This window comes from Sciurus carolinensis, chromosome 14, assembly GCF_902686445.1.
Source record: "Sciurus carolinensis chromosome 14, mSciCar1.2, whole genome shotgun sequence".
Classification (NCBI taxonomy): domain Eukaryota; kingdom Metazoa; phylum Chordata; class Mammalia; order Rodentia; family Sciuridae; genus Sciurus; species Sciurus carolinensis.
Genome location: NC_062226.1, coordinates 21,302,837 through 21,320,472, shown reverse-complemented (window position 1 = coordinate 21,320,472; position 17,636 = coordinate 21,302,837). Strand labels below are relative to the sequence as shown.

General features: G+C 39.8%; 2 protein-coding genes and 1 non-coding gene across 7 annotated transcripts in view; 2 read left to right on the top strand and 1 right to left on the bottom strand.

The window, feature by feature from the left end:
* The window catches only part of Hsdl2 (hydroxysteroid dehydrogenase like 2), a 69,784-nt gene extending 57,572 nt beyond the window's left edge, over positions 1 to 12,212 (top strand). For both annotated transcript variants that reach the window (XM_047525402.1, XM_047525401.1), the window contains 2 exons: positions 1,699 to 1,827; positions 12,093 to 12,212. In XM_047525402.1, coding sequence (XP_047381358.1) covers positions 1,699 to 1,827; positions 12,093 to 12,205 — 242 coding nt within the window. In that variant the 3' untranslated portion in view covers positions 12,206 to 12,212. The remainder of the gene's footprint in view (positions 1 to 1,698; positions 1,828 to 12,092) is intronic.
* LOC124965081 (U6 spliceosomal RNA) lies at positions 5,509 to 5,614 on the bottom strand. Its single transcript, XR_007105089.1, has one exon. It is a non-coding gene; the product is annotated as a U6 spliceosomal RNA (small nuclear RNA).
* Positions 12,213 to 16,809: 4,597 nt separating the features above from the next.
* Kiaa1958 (KIAA1958 ortholog) overlaps positions 16,810 to 17,636 on the top strand; it is a 140,791-nt gene continuing 139,964 nt past the window's right edge. For 3 of the 4 annotated variants that reach the window (XM_047524319.1, XM_047524320.1, XM_047524316.1), the window contains exon 1: positions 16,810 to 16,944. The gene's annotated coding sequence lies outside the window, so the exon portion shown is untranslated. The remainder of the gene's footprint in view (positions 16,945 to 17,636) is intronic. The other variant, XM_047524321.1, reaches the window with a different exon arrangement.

Below are 17,636 nucleotides of genomic sequence, written 5' to 3'. Positions count from 1 at the left end.
CTGTTGACAACTCCTTCCTTCTGGAAATGCCCCCTTTCCTTGACTTTGTTCTCCACCTCCTCTGCTAAGTGCTTCTCTGTCCTTCCTTTAACACTGTGTTTTTCAGGTTACTATCTTATACAGATTTTTTGTAGGAAACCCCAGCCGCCCACCTGATTTCAATGACCATATGAACTGATTAGTTATATATCTACATTTCTAGCTTAGTCAGACTTCTTTTGACGTTTTTATTTGGTTGTCCCAAAGATATCTCTGTTTGAAAATGTCCCAAACAACCATTCCCAACACCTGCCTTTGCTACTACCCATTTGCTGTTCTTCATTAGTCCTTACTCAGCAAACCAAACACCCATTTTTACCCAAGTTCCCAAGCCAAAAACTAGCAGATCAATCCTGTGCACTCTCCCAACCTTTTCTTCTGCATACTCACTCAATTTCCTAGCCTTGCAGTTCTGTTTTGAAAGTTTCTCTCGAATATGCCCATTTATCTGCATGCCCATGGCAGTGATCCTGATCCAGGGATCACCCTCAAGCTCAAGACTACCCCACCACCGCCCTCACTAGTCTTCTGCATCCTCTTCATCCCCCTCTAGTACATTATCTGCACTGCAGGTGGGGTGAACTACTTAAGATGCAAACCTTATTGTATCATTTTCCTTCCCTGGTGACAAAGGATGAAGGGTGAATTTACTAAATCCTTTACACGGCTCACTGTGCCCTCCATTTATGAGCTGGTCTGATGCCACCATCTACTCCCCTTCTCCCTTCCAGTTCTGCTGTACTATTTTCAGTTCCTCGAATGTACTTCATGCTCCCCTTTTTTTTTTGGTGGGGCAGGGGTGGGTACTGGTATTGAACTCAGGGGCACTTAACCACTGAGCCACATCCCCAACCCTTTTTTATATTTTGTTTTGAGACAGGGTCTTACTAAGTTGCTTAGGGCCTTGCCTAAGTTACTGAAGCTGGCTTTGAACTGGCCATCCTCCTGCCTCAGCCTCCTGAGCCACTGGGATCATGCCCTGTTAATTCTGTTGATGGTTTTGTTTTTGTTTTGAATATCCCATTCCCATTGCCAAGTACTTTCCCTCTTCCCTGTCCGTCTCGCTAATTCTTACTTAACTTTCAAAGTTCAGCTTCAACTGGGCTTTCCTGGCCAGTTTTTCCCCACCTTGGGTATGTCTGGTGCTGGGGATTGAACCAGGGCCTTGAGCATGCTAGGTGAGCATTCTACCACTGAGCTATACACTCAGCTAAATCAATTTTTTGTTATTATAGTAAAATAGAAATAAAAGTTGCCATTTTAATTGCAAGAGTACAGTTCAGAAACTTTAAGTGCATTCACATTGTTTTGCCACCATCTCCAAAACTTTTTCATCATCCCAAACTGAAGTTCTATACCTATGAAATAATAACTCTCCATTCTCCCATCCCCAGTACTGTGTACTCCCTGTTCTTCTTTTATTAGTATGCTCACACATCACCTTCCACTTCCTTTCTTATTGTGAGAGCAGTGTTTTGCTTATCTTATTGAAGGGTCTTCAGAACCTAGCATAGGATTTGAAACATGATAGATAAGTGCTCAGTAAATATTTGCTGTTCGATTATTAGAGGACAAAGAATTTTAACCCAGCAAACAGCATTTTAGAAGGTTATTCTAATTGTACTAATTGTTTATTTCTATATATTCATCTCTTTATAGGTGAAGATGGTGGCACGTGGTTTTTGGATTTGAAAAACAGGGGTGGGACTGTTGGACATGGAGAGCCCTCTGATCGGGCAGATGTGGTGATGAGTATGTCCACTGACGATTTTGTCAAAATGTTTTCAGGTAAGTTTTCAATTTTATTAGCTTACTTGTTGTTCAAGGAGAATTTAATTCTGGTATTTTATGTTATTCTTTGCTAAAGAATCAAGCCTCATTAATGTTCATTATCATGGAATCTCAGCTACGATTTATGTTGAAGAGAATAGTTTGGGGAAGGCTCTTCTTACTATCACCCCGTGGTCACTTTTGTCTCACCCAACAAATGGAAATTAGGACTGAGAAGCTAAAATAAGATATAACGTTGGGAACAGGGATAGTTCAGAAGGACTCCTAGAGGAACTTCATTCTGATAACTGGATTAAGATATTTCCAATAATGCCATGGTTACTGGAGATGTCATGCTCAGCAGCAGTTCATTTATTGAGAGTGGCTCACGCTTTAGTCTTGCCAATTATTGTAATGGGAAAATGCCAGCCCTCTGCCATGGCCCACTGGCCCTGCATTCTGTGAAACCCTTCACTCAGGGAATCTTTTGTATGATATTCTGTCTGTCCTTTTACTTCTAACAGTGTCAGAAAAAATTTAAGGATAATTTGTTCTGTTTTCTACTCTTAGAACTTTGTTCCAACTGGTAAGTTCATTAACAAATTCTAAAGTGTTAGCAGCACTTTAAACTAAGGTATTATAATATTCTAAAGTCTTTCATGTAATGAATTATAAATGTTATGCATACTTTGTTCTGTTTTAATCTTGACAAGTAGGATCACAGTGTAGTCTGTACCCTCTAAGTCTTGCTTTCCAATTCTAATCAAGGATGCCAGTGGCCTACATTCAGTCTGAGCCAATCTGGTGTCTTAATGATCAAGGTTTCTTTAACTTTCTCATTTTTTTTTTTTGTAGTAGAGTTAAATATTCATCATACAAAATAAGAAAATATGTTTAAGGAAAAAGAAAACAATTATTTTTATTACACCACTGAAAGATGACCATCAATTAATTTAGTGTAGCATTATATATGTATGTGTGTGTACGTGTGAATGTATATAATATACATATGGGCTTATAAAAATAAGATTATGCTACTGAAAAACAAGATTGTACTATTGTTTGAATATCTTTACATTGTACATTTTAGCATCTTTCAGTATTAATGGTTATCTCTAATCATTTGAAATAGTTTGTTTAGTGTGTGTTAAGGTTTCAAAAACTTCTTATGTTTTTTAAACATAAGATCTTTATTATTTAAAAATATATTGTAAACTGAAATAATAGTAATTATATCCAATATTTATTATATGATTGCTGTAGGTTAAGCAATATACTTAGCAGTCCTTTCAGATAAAATGTTTTCTCCATTTTATAAAGATAGAGACTGAGGCTTTGATGAATTAAATAATAAGCCCAAGATCAGACCGGGAGTGAATAGATGTTGGACCTAGGATTTGAATCCAAGTTAACCCCCCCAAAACTCATGCTCTTTGCTAAGTGAAATAAGCCAAGCCCAAAAAACCAAAGGCCAAATGTTTTCTCTGATAAGTAGATGATGATACATAATGAGAGGCAGTGGGCTGAGAGCAAGAGAATGGAAGAACTTTGCATGGTATAGAGGAAAATGGAGCAGGAGGGGGTGGGGAAGGAAAGGTAGTAGACTGAGACAGTATTACCTTATATATATGTATAATTACATGAATGGTGTGAATCTACATCGTGCACAACCGTAGAAATGAAAAGTTGTACCTCATTTGTGTACAATGAATCAAAATGCAGTCTGTAAAAATAAAAAAAATTAAAAATAAATAAAAGTGAAACAAGTTTAAAAAAACTCATCCTCTTAATTATTGTGCTTGATGATCTTCAAAGGTGAATCAATGGCCTCTTTAATTTACTTTTACTTATATGGCATAAACTTGAAATAATGGGCTTTCCACTTATATATTTCTATGCTCTTGCATTGACTGGGGAAGTCAGCCGGCCATTTGAGTATTTTTCAAAAAATGTTAGTTATTTTGAGGTATGTGATTTCAGTTGGGAGCAAGTGAGTTTGTCCTTTTAGTCTTACTTTTGATTTCATCTGCTTTTCTTTAAATGGGTACAGTTTAGACTGTACAATCTAAGAGTTCTACTTTTTGTCTATGCCTTTTTGTATAATAGATACATTATGAATATAAAGACTTAAAGCAGCTAGTAATCAAATTATCACAGTCTCTTCTTTTGGCCAGCAGAGGCCACTGTATGGTAAGGCAATAAAATAGAAGTAAATTTTAGCAGGACACAGTGGCACGTGCCTGTAGTTCCAGCTACTATTGAGACTGAGCCAGGAGAATCACTTAAGCCCAGGAGTTTGGGATTAGCCTGGGCAACATAGAGAAACTCTTGTTTCTTTTTTTTAAAAAAAAAAGGAAGGAAGGAAGAAAGAAAATGTATATAAGTACTTTATCTGAAGAGGGATCTATGTGTACATGCAGATGAGAGTACATTGTGTTTGTGCTGGGTGAGGTGGCACACACCTGTAATCCCAGAGGCTTGGCGGCTGAGGCGGGGGAGGATCCAGAGTTCAAAGCCAACCTCAGCAATTTAGTGAGGACCTAAGCAATTTAGTGAGATCCTGTCTCAAAAGAAAATATGGAAAAAGACTGGGGATGTGGCTCAGTGGTTGAGTGGCCCTGAGTTCAATCCCTGGTACCAAAAAAAAAAACAAAACCAAAAAAGCACATTGTGCTTAATAGCTATTTTTCAAAGTTTTTAAAAGCAGTATTGTCGAAGTATAATTTACATACTATAAAATCCATCATAAGTATACATGATATTTAATAAATTTCTGGAGTTGATCAGACATCACTGCAATATAATTTAACAATCCCTTACACCAAAATATCATCTCTGCAGTTGATCCCTATTTCCACTGCACTCCATCTAGCCCTTAGCCAGCCAAACACTATTGTTCTCTGTCTACAGACATTTTGTATAAATGGAATCAAAAAGTTTGTAGTCTTTTGCACCTGGCTTCTTTCACTTAGCATAAGGCTTTTGAGATTCAGCCATCTGTGTTGTAGCATGTATCAGCAGTTCACTTCCTTCTTATTGGTGCATAGCATTCTGTTATAGCGATCTATCTCATATTCTCATACTGTTTATATTCGTAACCAGCTGATGGACACTTGAATCCTTTCAAGTTTTTGGTTGTTACTCTGAATATCATCATACAAGTAATTGTATAGACATATATTTTTATTCCTCTTTGGTGAATTTCTAAGAGTTGAATCGTTGGATCATGTGGTATGTTGATTTAACTTTTTAAGAAACAACCAGGGGTTAGGATTGTAGCTCAGTGGTAGAGCACTTGCCTAGCCAAGTGAAGGCACTGGGTTTGATCCTCAGCACCACATAAAAAAATAAACAAATAAAGTTATTAAAAGAAAAAAAAAAAACACACTGGTAAAGTGGCTGCACCATTGTTACATTTCTTTTTTTTTTTTAAACATTTTTTTTTTAGTTGCTTGTTGCTGGACCTTTATTTATATGTGGTGCTGAGAATCGAACCCAGTGCCTCACACATGCTGAGCAAGTGCTCTCCCACTGAGCCACAACCCAGCCCCCCATTGTTACATTTCTAACAACAGTTAATTCCAAGGTTCTAGTTTCTCCACATTCTCACCAATGCTTACGATTGTCTTTTTTTTTTTTTTTTTTTTAAAGGCATGTCGGTGGGTATGTAGTAGTATGAGAATTTGGGTTTTTTATTTTTTAAATGTGGAATGCTTCACGAATTTGCATGTCATCCTAGTGCATGGGCCATGCTAATCTTCTCTGTATTGTTCCAGTTTTATATATGTGCTGCCAAAGGGAGCACTTATCTTGGATAACTGTAATAATTAATGATGTTGAACATCTTTTCCTATGTTTGATAGTTAGCATATTTGGTGAACCATCTATTCAAAGACTTTGCTCATTTCTAAATTGAGTTTATTGTGTTCGAAGAAAACAAGATTGGCTTTATTTTCAAATGGAAGGAGTTTTTATAAATTCTGGATGCATGTTCTTTATCAAATATGTTTTCTTTATCAAATACTTTTTCCCAGTCTATAGTTTGTCCTTTCATTTTCTTAGTAATATATTTGTGTTACAGAAGTGTTTTGTTTTAATAAAGTCTAATCTATGATTTTTTCCAGTATGGTTGGTGTTTCCCCTAAACATTTTGTTCTTTTTTATGGTATTGTGTATGAAATTGTTTTCTTGATTTTATTTTTGAATTACCTGTTCCTGGTGCACATAAATATAATTGATTTTTGTGTATTGATTTAGTTTTCTGTAAATTAATTGAAGTCATTTGGAGCTGAGATTTATTTTGTGCTTTTAGAACACTTTTATCACCTAAAAAAACACAAAATCCTCATACCCCCTCTCTCTATATTCCCACCTCTACCTCTGAACAACCACTAATCAACTTTCTTTCCCTAGAGTTTTCCCTATTCCTGACTTTCATATTAACAGAATTACTTAATGTGGGATCTTTAATGACTGACCTCTTTCACTTAGTATTACAGTGTTTTCAGGTTTCATCCTTGAGGTAGCATGTATTAGTACTTCATTCTGTCTTTTTTTTAAAGGAAGTGAAATTCACATACCACTCAACCATTTTGAAATGGCCCAGTGACATTTAAAACATTCACAATGCTACCACCACTTCTGTAGTTTCAGAACTTTTTCATCACCCCAGAAGAACACCTTGTACCCTTTAAATAATCACTCTCCATTCCTGCCTCCCCTGGCAACCACTAATCTGCTTTCTCTCTCTACTGATTTACATTTTGTGGCTATTTCATATAAATAGAATCATATAATATGTGATCTTTTGCATCTGGCTTCTTTCACTTAGCATAATGTTTTTGAGGTTCATCCAAGCTGTAGCATGCATCAGCACTTCATATCTTTTTATGGCTGAGTAAAATTCCATTGTGTGAATAGACCCACAATTTGTTTATACATTCATCTGCAGATGGACAATTAGTTTGCTTCTACTGTTTGACTGTTAGGAATAGCTCCTACAAACATTCGTAGGCAAGTTTCTATGTGGACATGTTTTCATTTGTGGTAGTTCTTTACCTAGAAGTGCAATTGCTGGGTCATGTAGTAATTTTGCATTTATGTTTTCAAAGAATTGCCAAACTGTCTTTCAGAGGGACTGTGCCATCTACATTCCCATCAGCAGTACATAAGGGTTTCTGTTTCTTTATACCTTTGCCCTCATCAGCACTGATTATTTTTTATTTTTATGGGGTTTTTGTTTGTTTTTGTTACTGCCATCCTACTGGATGTGAAGTCGCATCTTGTAGTTTTGATTGGCATTTCCCTAGTGGCTAATGATACCCAGCATTTTTCTTTTTTTTTTTATGTGTTTATTGGGCACATATATAACTTCCTTGGACAAATATCTATTCCGTCTTTTTCTCATCTTCATTTTTAAATTCGGTTGTCTTCTTGTTTCTTTTCTTTTTGTGGTGCTGGGTATTGACCCCAAGGCCTTGCACATGCTAGGCAAGCACTTTACCACAGAGCTACATCCCAGCCCAGGTTATTTATCTTTTTGTTATTGAGTTTTAAGAATTCTTTGTATATTTCCAAAAACGTGATTTGCAAATACTTTCTCTTTTTTTGTGTGTGTGGGTTTTTTTCTTTTTTTCTTTCTTCCTCTCTCTCTTTTTTTTTTTTTTAAATATGGGCAAGAGTCTTTATTGTGCTTTTGCAGAAAGGCAGGGCAAGGCAGGGTAGGCAGGCTTAGGATTGGGGATGTAGCCCTTTATGTGTGTTTCTGACCTGCAGGTGTGGAGGGGGGCTTGAACCCAGGGCTTTGCATGTACTAGGCAAGCTCTTTACCACTACGATACATCTCCAGCCTCTTTTCACTTTCTTAATTATTATTTTGAAGCAAGTAAATTTTTTTATCTATCTATCTATCTATCTATCTATCTATCTATCTATCTATCTATCTGCAGTGCTGGGGATTGAACCTAGGGCTTCATACTAAGCAAGTGCTGTACCACTTAGCTGTATCCCAACCCTTTTTATTTTTTGAGACAGTATCTTGCTAAGTTCCCAAGGTGGTCTTGATTTGTGATCTTCTGTCTAAGTCTTCTGAGTAGTTGGAATTATAGGCGTGTACAACAAACCACACCTAGTTAAGGTTTTTATTTTGATAGAGTTCAGTTTACATATTTTTTTGTCTGTTGCTTATGCTTTTTGTGTCATATTTAAGAATCTTTGCCAAACTCAAGGTTAAATATTTACCACTAAATTTTCTTCTAAGAGTTTTTAGTTTAAATTCTTACATTTAAGTCTGGGATTCATTTTGAATTAATATTAATTTTTAATTTTGTATTTGGTTTAACACACATTTTCCAGTAGTTTCTTTCAAATGTCATATCCCAAAACCACTTATTGAATAGGCAGTTCTTTCCCTCGTTGAATGGTCTTGGCACACTTGTTGAAGATCAGTTGACCTTAAGATAGATGGGTTTAGTTAAATCTGTAAATGTATAGGTAAAGCTAAATATAGAATCACCATGTGGTTCAGCATTTCTACTCTTACAAAGATTTGAAAACAGACACTCAGTAAATAAATAAAGGCACATGTGTTGCTCACAACAGTTCCACTCACAGTAACCAAAAGGTGGAACAACCCAAATGTCCATCAACAGATGAACAGATGAACAACTCGTGCTATATACACATACATTCAGTGGAATAGCATTCAGCCATTAAAGGAAGTACTGATACCTACTCCAATGTAAATGAACTTTGAAAACATTATGCTAAGTGAAAGAAGTGAGACACAAAAGATTTCATATTGTGTGAATCCTTTATATAAAATATCTAGAACAGGTAAGTCCTATGGAGAGAGAGAGTTAATTTGTGCTTGCCAGGTCTGGAGAGAGAAGGAATTGCTGATGTGAAATCCAAACAGGGTTTCCTTTTGAGGTGCAAAAAATGTTTTGGAACTAGATATATATAGTGGTTGTATACCTAGTCACAGCCACCCTTGCCCTTTCTGAAAGCGAATCAGATTCATCTTTGTGGTTGTGACTGTTTAAATGCTACCGAATTGTTTTGCCCTTTACATAGGGCATTATTCCTCTCATGGAGTTTCTACCCTCAGGTGTTCATCTAAACCTAATTAACTCCCAAAGACCCCACCTCCTAATACCATCCCACTTGGTGTTGGGACTTCAGAATACAGAATTTGGAGAACACATACATACTTAGCAAAATCTTCCTATGATCTTCCCATGGCTTTTCCAGTCACGACTTCTTGATGCAGTTACTCTGTTATCAGATGTGTCAGATTGTCCTTCAGGCTACTTTTTCCTGGAGCCCTTTGTCTTCATGTTATAGCCTGGACTGTAGATCTATAAGCCTCCTCCATGGCTGTTGTCTTACAAGTTGAGTTAACTCTCCTCAGCATTGAATTTATTTTCCTGGATCTTGTGTCTTCTTTCTTGGTTTACATTTTTATTTTGGTGACACATATTCTCTATTAGCTATGTGAGAGGATACATTTGAGATAATTTTTTTTTATATGTCTCTGAAGCTATTTTTAGTCTACTGATACTCTTGATTATTTGGTTAGGTAGAGATCTCTGAGTTGAAATTCACTTTCTCTTAGAATTTTGAAGCTGTGTCTCCCATCTTCTAAGATTACAGTTGAGAATTTGATCCTATTCTTAATCTTTCTCTTTCTGAAGGCAAATCAGATTCATCTTTGTGGTATTCTGAAATTTCACAGTGATTCAAGGTGCCATGGTCTTTTTTTTCTGTGATTCTCCTGGCTGCTTGGGTCCTCGAAATGTTCTTATAGAATTTCTTTGATATTTCTGAAGAAAGGGTTAGATCTGATTTCATCATCATTTTCTTCTATCGCATAGCTATTTTGTATATCTTACTTTACTTTCCAGGAGATCAACTTACTTTCTTAACTTTTTATTGCATTTTAATACTAAGAATCATAACTTTAATTTCTGAGACCTCAATCCTATTTTCCAGGACTTTTTCTTCGTTTGCTGCCCTTTTCTCCTCCTCACTCTGCTCCACCCCACTTCCCTTCTATTACTACCTCTGCTTTTCTCTTTTCCCTCCCTCTTTCCCTTTCCTTTGTTCATCCCTTCCTATTTTTCTCCATTTTTCCTGTGCTTCTTCTCTTCCCTGCCTTTCCTCCCACACCTTGTTATTCTTCTATATCTGAGGATAAGGGTTATAGAGATTTTAATGGGTTCTTCATTTGCTTATTTTAGTTTTCTTTGTTCTGCACATACATACTCCCTCTTTAAGTTGCTTTTATCCATGTTTTCCCCTTTCTTTTTTGGTCTCATGATAGCCATTCATCTCTCTATGAACAAAGATTTATAAAGCCGATTGGAAGAAAGCTGAGTTAGGTATTGGCAGACTCCACTGTAGAGAGGCAGAGCAGTGAGCACAGTTGCCCAGATGGTAGAGTTGGTACGGTTTGGATGGGCTGTTTTGTTTCTTCAAAGAATAAAGATCTTTCAGTATCTTTCACGTAAATCACTATTATCCTTTCTATTATTTATAAGTTTAGATGTTTTAACATGACATTTTATTTTAGAGATGCATAGCTCAGAAAAGAAGGGGACTTGATTCTTTCCTTCTGTAACCAATCTTTGAGGGTTTGCGACAACCCTTATTTAGAATAATTTAAAGGTGTCTACTCTACTAATAGATATACAAAATACATTAAGCTACACACTGCATGTGGAACCTGGGTGGAGGGTGGGGTTGGTGACATAATGCACGGACATGTAGTACGCCTCTAGGACATGTGTGCTGTATATAAACTGGCATAAAATAAAGCAGGAAATAACAATAAGTGACCTTGGGCAAGCCAAAATCCTCTCCTGAACCTCAGCTTTTTCATGAATTCCACTGTGTGTCAGACTGTGAACTGACACTGGAATAAAATAGCAGATAAAAAGCATAATATTTGGGGCTGGGGAGATAGCTCAGTTGGTAGAGTGCTTGCCTTGTAAGCACAAGGCCCTGGGTTCGATCCCCAGCACCCAAAAAAAAAAAAAAAAAAAGCATAATATTTGTAATCATCTTTATTAACTTAAGATTCTGTTTTAACACTCACTTTTTTTTTAGTTTTTAATTTGTTCTAATTAGTTATACATGACAGTAGAATGATTTTTTTTATATACCAGGGATTGAACTCAGGGACCCTCAACTACTGAGCCACATCCCCAGCCCTATTTTGTATTTTATTTAGAGACAGGGTCTCATTGAGTTGCTTAGTGCCTCGCTTTTGCTGAGGCTAGCTTTGAACTGGTGATCCTCCTGCCTCAGCCTCTCGAGCCCCTGGGATTACAAGCATATGCCACGGAGTAGAATGCATTTTGATACATTGTACACAAATGGAGCACAACTTCTCATTCCTCTATCTGTACATGGTGCAGAGTCACACCAGTAGAATAATCATACATGTATACAGGGTAGTAATGTTCATCTCATTCCACCATCCTTCCCATCCCTACACACCATCCCCTCCCCTCATTCCCCACTGTACAATCCAAAGTTCTTCATTCTCCCCTCTACCCCTGATTATGGATCAGTATCTGCTTATCAGAGAAAACATCCGGCCTTTGTTTTTTTTGGGTTTGGCTTATTTCGCTTAGCATGATATCCATCCATTTACCTGGAAATGCCATAATTTCATTCTTCTTTAAGGTTGAGTAATACTCCATTGTGTATAAGTACCACATTTTTCTTTATTCGTTCATTTGTTGGTTCCATAATTTAGCTATTGTGAATCGAACACTTACATTTTTGTAATACTGTGGCATTTACTATTACATACTTCTGTGTCCATACATTATATTTTAATGACCATTTAAAAATATTTTATGCATTTACACCATTTAGTTACTTGAATTTAAACTTGAAAAGGTTAAAAGTTTAATGAACTATTATAGATTGGAAAATTAACTAAGATAGTATTTGTTTCCCAGAATTTACTTGGACCATGTTTCTTTTAATGTGGAACTACTAGGGTATGTCTAAATATTCCATCTTTGGCTTTTTGTCATAATCTTTGCTTATTGTTGTTTTTTACATTATCTCTTATGGTATAGGATATTGTTAACATCAAAATCTAGGAATTGAAATTCCCTAGATACTGATATAAAAGGCTGTAAAAGAAATTTCTATGCTTCTGAGGTTTTTAGAACTCATTAAAGAGTCTTTTTATAATACATATTCTTGAAGTGATATGTCCCTAATGGTACTAATAGTTGTTTACCTCTCTCATTTTCTCATTTTAGGGAAACTAAAACCAACAGTAGCATTCATGTCGGGAAAGTTGAAGATTAAAGGAAACATGGCCCTAGCAATCAAATTGGAGAAACTAATGAATCAGATGAATTCCAGACTGTGATGGCAAAGAAACAAAAATGTTGACTGCTATGCTTAAAAAGTAAAAAAAAACAAAAAAAACAAAAAAACCCTCAAGAATTAACATCTAATGTTTGTTGTCTTCCCTATTGTATGTTAAGAATGTGCATGTCTATTCTGGAAAAAATAGATTCTACAAGATTCAAAGTCAGATTAAAAGCAGCTAGCCTGATGGGTGTAATGGCTCATGCCTGTAATCCCAGTGACTTGGGAGGTTGAGTCAGGAGGATCACAAGTTTGAGGCTAACTTGGGCAATTTAGCAAGGGCCTGTCCCAAAATAAAAAATAGAAAAGGGTTGCAGATGTAGCTCAGTGATAGAACATCCCCTGAGTGCAATTCCCAGTGCTGGAAAAAACAACAACAACAACAAAATGTGAAATGCTATAGGTACTTAAAAATCAAAACAAGCTGGGCACAGTGGCGCACACCTGTAATCCCAGCAGCTTGGGAGGCTGAAGCAGGAGAATCTGAAGCTCAAAGCCAGCCTCAGCAAACATGAGGTGCTAAGTGACTCAGTGAGACCCTGTCTAAATAAAATACAGAATAGGGCTGGAGATGTGGCTTAGTGGTTGAGTGCTCCTGAGTTCAATCAAAAATCAAAACAAAACAAAACCAGCTAGCTAATCAAACATAGACTCCATTAAGTAGATTTCTGAGACATTCTGTTTTTTTATATTTTGAGGTTTTTGCCGCCTTATATCTCTTCCTTTTAGGAAAAGTACATATTATGAACAGTCAGGATCAAGCAGTAAAATTTACCCTTTATAAAGATTCTTCTAGTGTAGATTGAAGCTAATTTGTGTTAAAATTTAAAATTTTGGATTGTATACTAATGTAAATCTTGATGATGTTTTGGATTTTTATATGCTTATTTTATAGAAAATATGTGCTTTTCACAGAACCACATAATAAACTGCTTAATAAATACTACTTGTAAAAGCTTATGAAAAAGTTTTTCATTTTGTTAACTAGCTTTTCAGATATAGTAATCTTCAGGAAAATATTACTGTGATTCAACTAATTGCAGTATGTGTCCTATTTAGGAGTATGTAAATAAAACTTTCTCTTGCTGTTGATTTACCTGATCTGGTTATTTCATTTAAATGGAATCATGTAGGACCTTTTGTGACTAGCTTTTTCTTAGTATAATGTTTTTAAGGTTCATCCCTATTTGTTATTGTTTGGACCTTTATTGTTCCTGGAAAAGCTCAGGTGTTAGGCCATGCAGGTCTGTTCAGGGGTGAAATGGTTAGAGTATGAGAGCTGTAATCTCACCAGTGGATCAGTCTGTTTGATGGATTAATAATTTGGATGGGCCACACAGTGATAACTATAGGCAGGTGGGGTGTGGTTGTGGTTGGGTATTGTATTTGTCCCTGGCTCCTTGCCTCTTCCTGTTTCTCAGCTGCCGTGGGCTGAGCAGTTTTCTTCTGCCTTACTTTTCTACTGTGATGTGTTCTGCCTCACCTCAGGCTCACAGCAGTCAAGTTGGCCAACCATGAATTGAACCTCTGAAACTGTGAGTTGAAATAAACTTTTCCTTCTCTAAGTTTTTCTTGTGAGGCATTTTAGTCACAGTGATGAAAAGCTGACAAACACAGTGCTGTAGCTTTGGGTCAGTGTCATTAATATAGTTGCTGCTTAGATACCCATTTTTTGACCTGATATAAGTTATCTGAAACCCAGTTGTGCACTGTCATCTTTGACCTAATTAAAACTTCCTCTCCCTATGTGGTAGTTTGTGATATAACCCACTTTTTATCTCATTCCAGTGACTCAAAACCTAACATATCCCACAGCTGCTGACCATGATAATACTTAATGGTCAATATCAGAGTTCTGTAAATAAATTCTCCCTTTTTGCAAGTATTTTCTTTAAACCAGCCAATTCATAACCCCCTTGGAAATTCTAGGACATAATGCCAGTGGACCTTAAATTCATAGTCCCTCTTGTCTTTTTCTTCTTTACCTGATTGTTGGGCTTCTTCCTACTCCCAGACTTGGTGTCAATCCCTTTAGCACTTCTGACTTTCCTGGGATCTGGGGGTAATAAATTTGTGTTTCATCCATTTTGTTTTCATCTCATTATGTCTTATCTAACACACCTGAACCTAAATTTCCCCTGGTCAGGACTCTCCTAGGAAGTGGTCATTTCAGTCTATGGTCACTCTAGAGAGAGACTTCAGGACCAGATTAGAAGCCATGGGAGGGGGGATGTGGCTCAGTGGTAGGGTGCTTGTTTAGGGTCCTGGGTTCCATACCTAGCACAAGGGGAAAAGTGAAAGAAAAAGGAAACCAAAACAATAGTTGGGGAGATGGCATGTGCATGTCATCCCAGCTCCATATATATAACTGACATTTCACACAGAATATCTTCCAAGCTCTTTCATGTTATAGCATGTAACAGATTTTCTCCTTTTTTTAGAGCTGAATAATACTTCATTGTAAACATATATCACATTTTCTTTATCCATTCCACTCATCTGTCAGGGCTGCTTCTACCTCTTGGGTATTGTATATAATGCTGCAAATGAACATAGGATATGGACAGCTCTGTTGGGGGCTATGCCATGCAGACTATGCCAAGATGGCACCTGGCAACCAGCTAGAAGTTGTTTTGATCACATTGGTGGTGAAGAAGTCGGTTAACATAAACACACCCAGGTGCTTTATCATTGGCCATATTCATATAAGTTCACGCACACAACATGTGCACGTGTGTTCCCGAGTGCTCCTGCTCCTGCCTGCTCGTTTTGACCTTTACCATGATTGGACAGCTAGCGCCTCGCCTGATCTTGGCTTAGTTGACCCTACCCTCCGCCTCCTGGAGGGAATATAAGCTGGCTCTCCTCAAGCGCCAGTGTTCCGGGTCCATGAATCTTCAATAAACCGCTTCAAGTTCAAGAGTTTCGCTGCCTGTTTGTCTCCCGGGCCAAATTGACTCCGCAGGACGGCATCACAGCTCTTTAAGACCCTGCCTTCCATTCTTTTGGATATATATTCAGAAGTGAGATTGACGGAATCATACAGTAATTCTATTTGTAGTTTTTTGAGGCCCCTCCATACTGTTTTGCATAGTGGCTGTACTTTCTCACATTTTCATCAATAGTACACAAGGGTTCCAATTTCTCCACAGGATCACATCTTTAGAATATGTAGCAATTAACTATGAGATTGTTTTGTACAGATGTATCAAAAACATTTACACATTAATTTTATTCAGCCTAGACCAGTAAGGGTGTTGATATGGAAAGGTATTAATTATCATCCTGAATCAGCTATAGATTGAAAAGGGCTGATATATGAGAGAATTTACTAATGTGGCACTGCAAGTTAGTTGCCCAGATTTGGGATGATCTTGGATTCTTTTGTTCAGTCATACTCTCTTCCCTTACCTACCTCAAAGGTAGGAGTAACTAAGGTTTTACTGTTATAGATGGGATGAGGCCAAGATGTGGGCACCACATAAAGTTAATCAGACATTTTGCAAATGTCACCATTATTATCGTTTTGAAGATACCGTTGTGAATATAAAAGGAATTAAGAGCATGGACTCAGGAGCCAGACTGGGATGAATCTGGGCGACTCTAGCTTTCTATATGATCTTGAACAGATTTCTTAATTTTTCTAGGCCTCAGTTTCCTTATTCAAAAAATGTGATGCTAACAGCACCCAGTTCATAGGGTTCTTAGGATTAAATAAATTAATATTCAATAAGCACTTGGTGCAAACCTGGGTACCCCATAAGTGCTGTCAAAGTGTGTGTTAGATAAAATACAGGTGCAATCTCGCCTCTTGTGCCATGTCGTGTGAGAGGTTCTTGTGTCCCTGGGGTGCTCGAACACTAGTCGGTGTGAGTTTCAAGTGTCATTAAGCAGTCCTCCTTCCTCGGTGGTATGGGTGTGTGTCACAGGCGAATGCTAGGCATCTCCACGGCGCAGCAGTGACTATGAGCTGTGTGTAGTACGTCGGACAGAAGTGTTCTAGCACATCCCTGGGTGTGGAGAACACTCTACTCAGTGCTTTAAAACAGGTGCTACACACGCCACCAAAGGAGCAAGTTCTGTCTGCTCATTGCGTTTAGGCTAGGGTGTGGGACACCTGAGGACAGCAGGGACTCAGGCCCGCGGTGTGTGACGAGGGCGGTGCTGGGCGCCTCGGAACGTGGCTTCCACACCCGTCCAGGCGGTGGGACCTAACTCCGGCCCGCGTACGGCGGGCTGTCCCACACTTCTCGGGCCAGCGCCCGCCGAGGCGAGCGCGCGTGTGTGCTGCAGGACGGTGGGTCAGCACCACCTCCGGGCAGCGACGACTGCGAGCGCGGTGCACGTCGTAGGAGGTGTCGTTACACACTTCCTGTGGGTCTCGCCGACCACGGCGCGCTTCCGGTGCCGGCTGGAGCCCGGGTCCGAGCCCCCGCCCCGCGCCCGGCCCCGCCCCTCCCGCGCCCCGCCCCCCGCGCTCCGAGCCGGGCGCGCGGAGCCCGGGGCGCACGGAGCGGCGCACGCCGGTGGCCGAGCCAGGCTGGCGCCCGCGCCCCCGCCTGCGCCGCCATCCGCCGCCCGCGGGCGCCTTCCCCGCGCCACTTGCCTTCGGTGCCCGGCCCTCCGGCCGTTCTCCTGCCCCCTCCCCTTCGTCCCGCCCCGTCCAGCCGGGGCTGCCTGGCTCCCGCAGGCCCCCGCCGCCCGCGTTCCTATGGACAGACGCACAGACACCTGCAGGTGGGTGAGAGCCCGCGCGCGGGGCGGGGACAAGAGCGCCGACGCGGCGACCCGCGCGGGGAGCCCCTTTGTGTGGGGGCGGCCGCGCCGTGACCCGGCTGAACCCTCCTTTTGTCTCCTCTGGGGGACGGAGGCCGGAGCGAGGGCAGAGACCCGCGCGGCCGGACGTTGGCGGCCGCGGGCTTGGGGGTCTGGGGGCGGAGACCGGGCGGCGGCGTTTCCCGGGCCGGGCGCCCGGCATCTCCCGTGGCCGCCCGGGCGCGCTGCGGGGGTCTGGCTCCCTGCCCCGGCTCGCGGGTCTGCTGAGGTGGGAAGGAGGGCGGGAAGCAGGAGAGGTCTGCCCTCCTAGTTTCCAAGTCCGAGGTGGTTCGGGGCTTCGCCCGACTGGCTCCCTCCGCGGAGGCACGCCGAGGTGCGAGCGGGCGTGTGAAGGAACGTGCGCCGCTCCGCTCCCTTATTTATTGTTTCTAACGGAGGAGGGCTTTCTCCGGGAGGCTCTTCCGTCCCCCACCCCCATCTGAGGCTGCGCACAGTGATTTGTGTTTGTTATCAAATATATCAAGAAACGTAGTCCCCGGGGTGGGAGGAGGTTGGGCCGACCAACATCAAATCAAAATAAGACCCAAGTCCAAGAATGTTGCTGGCTTTCTGTTGCCAGTTTTTAAAAAAAGGTTAGACTGGTACTTAAAAGG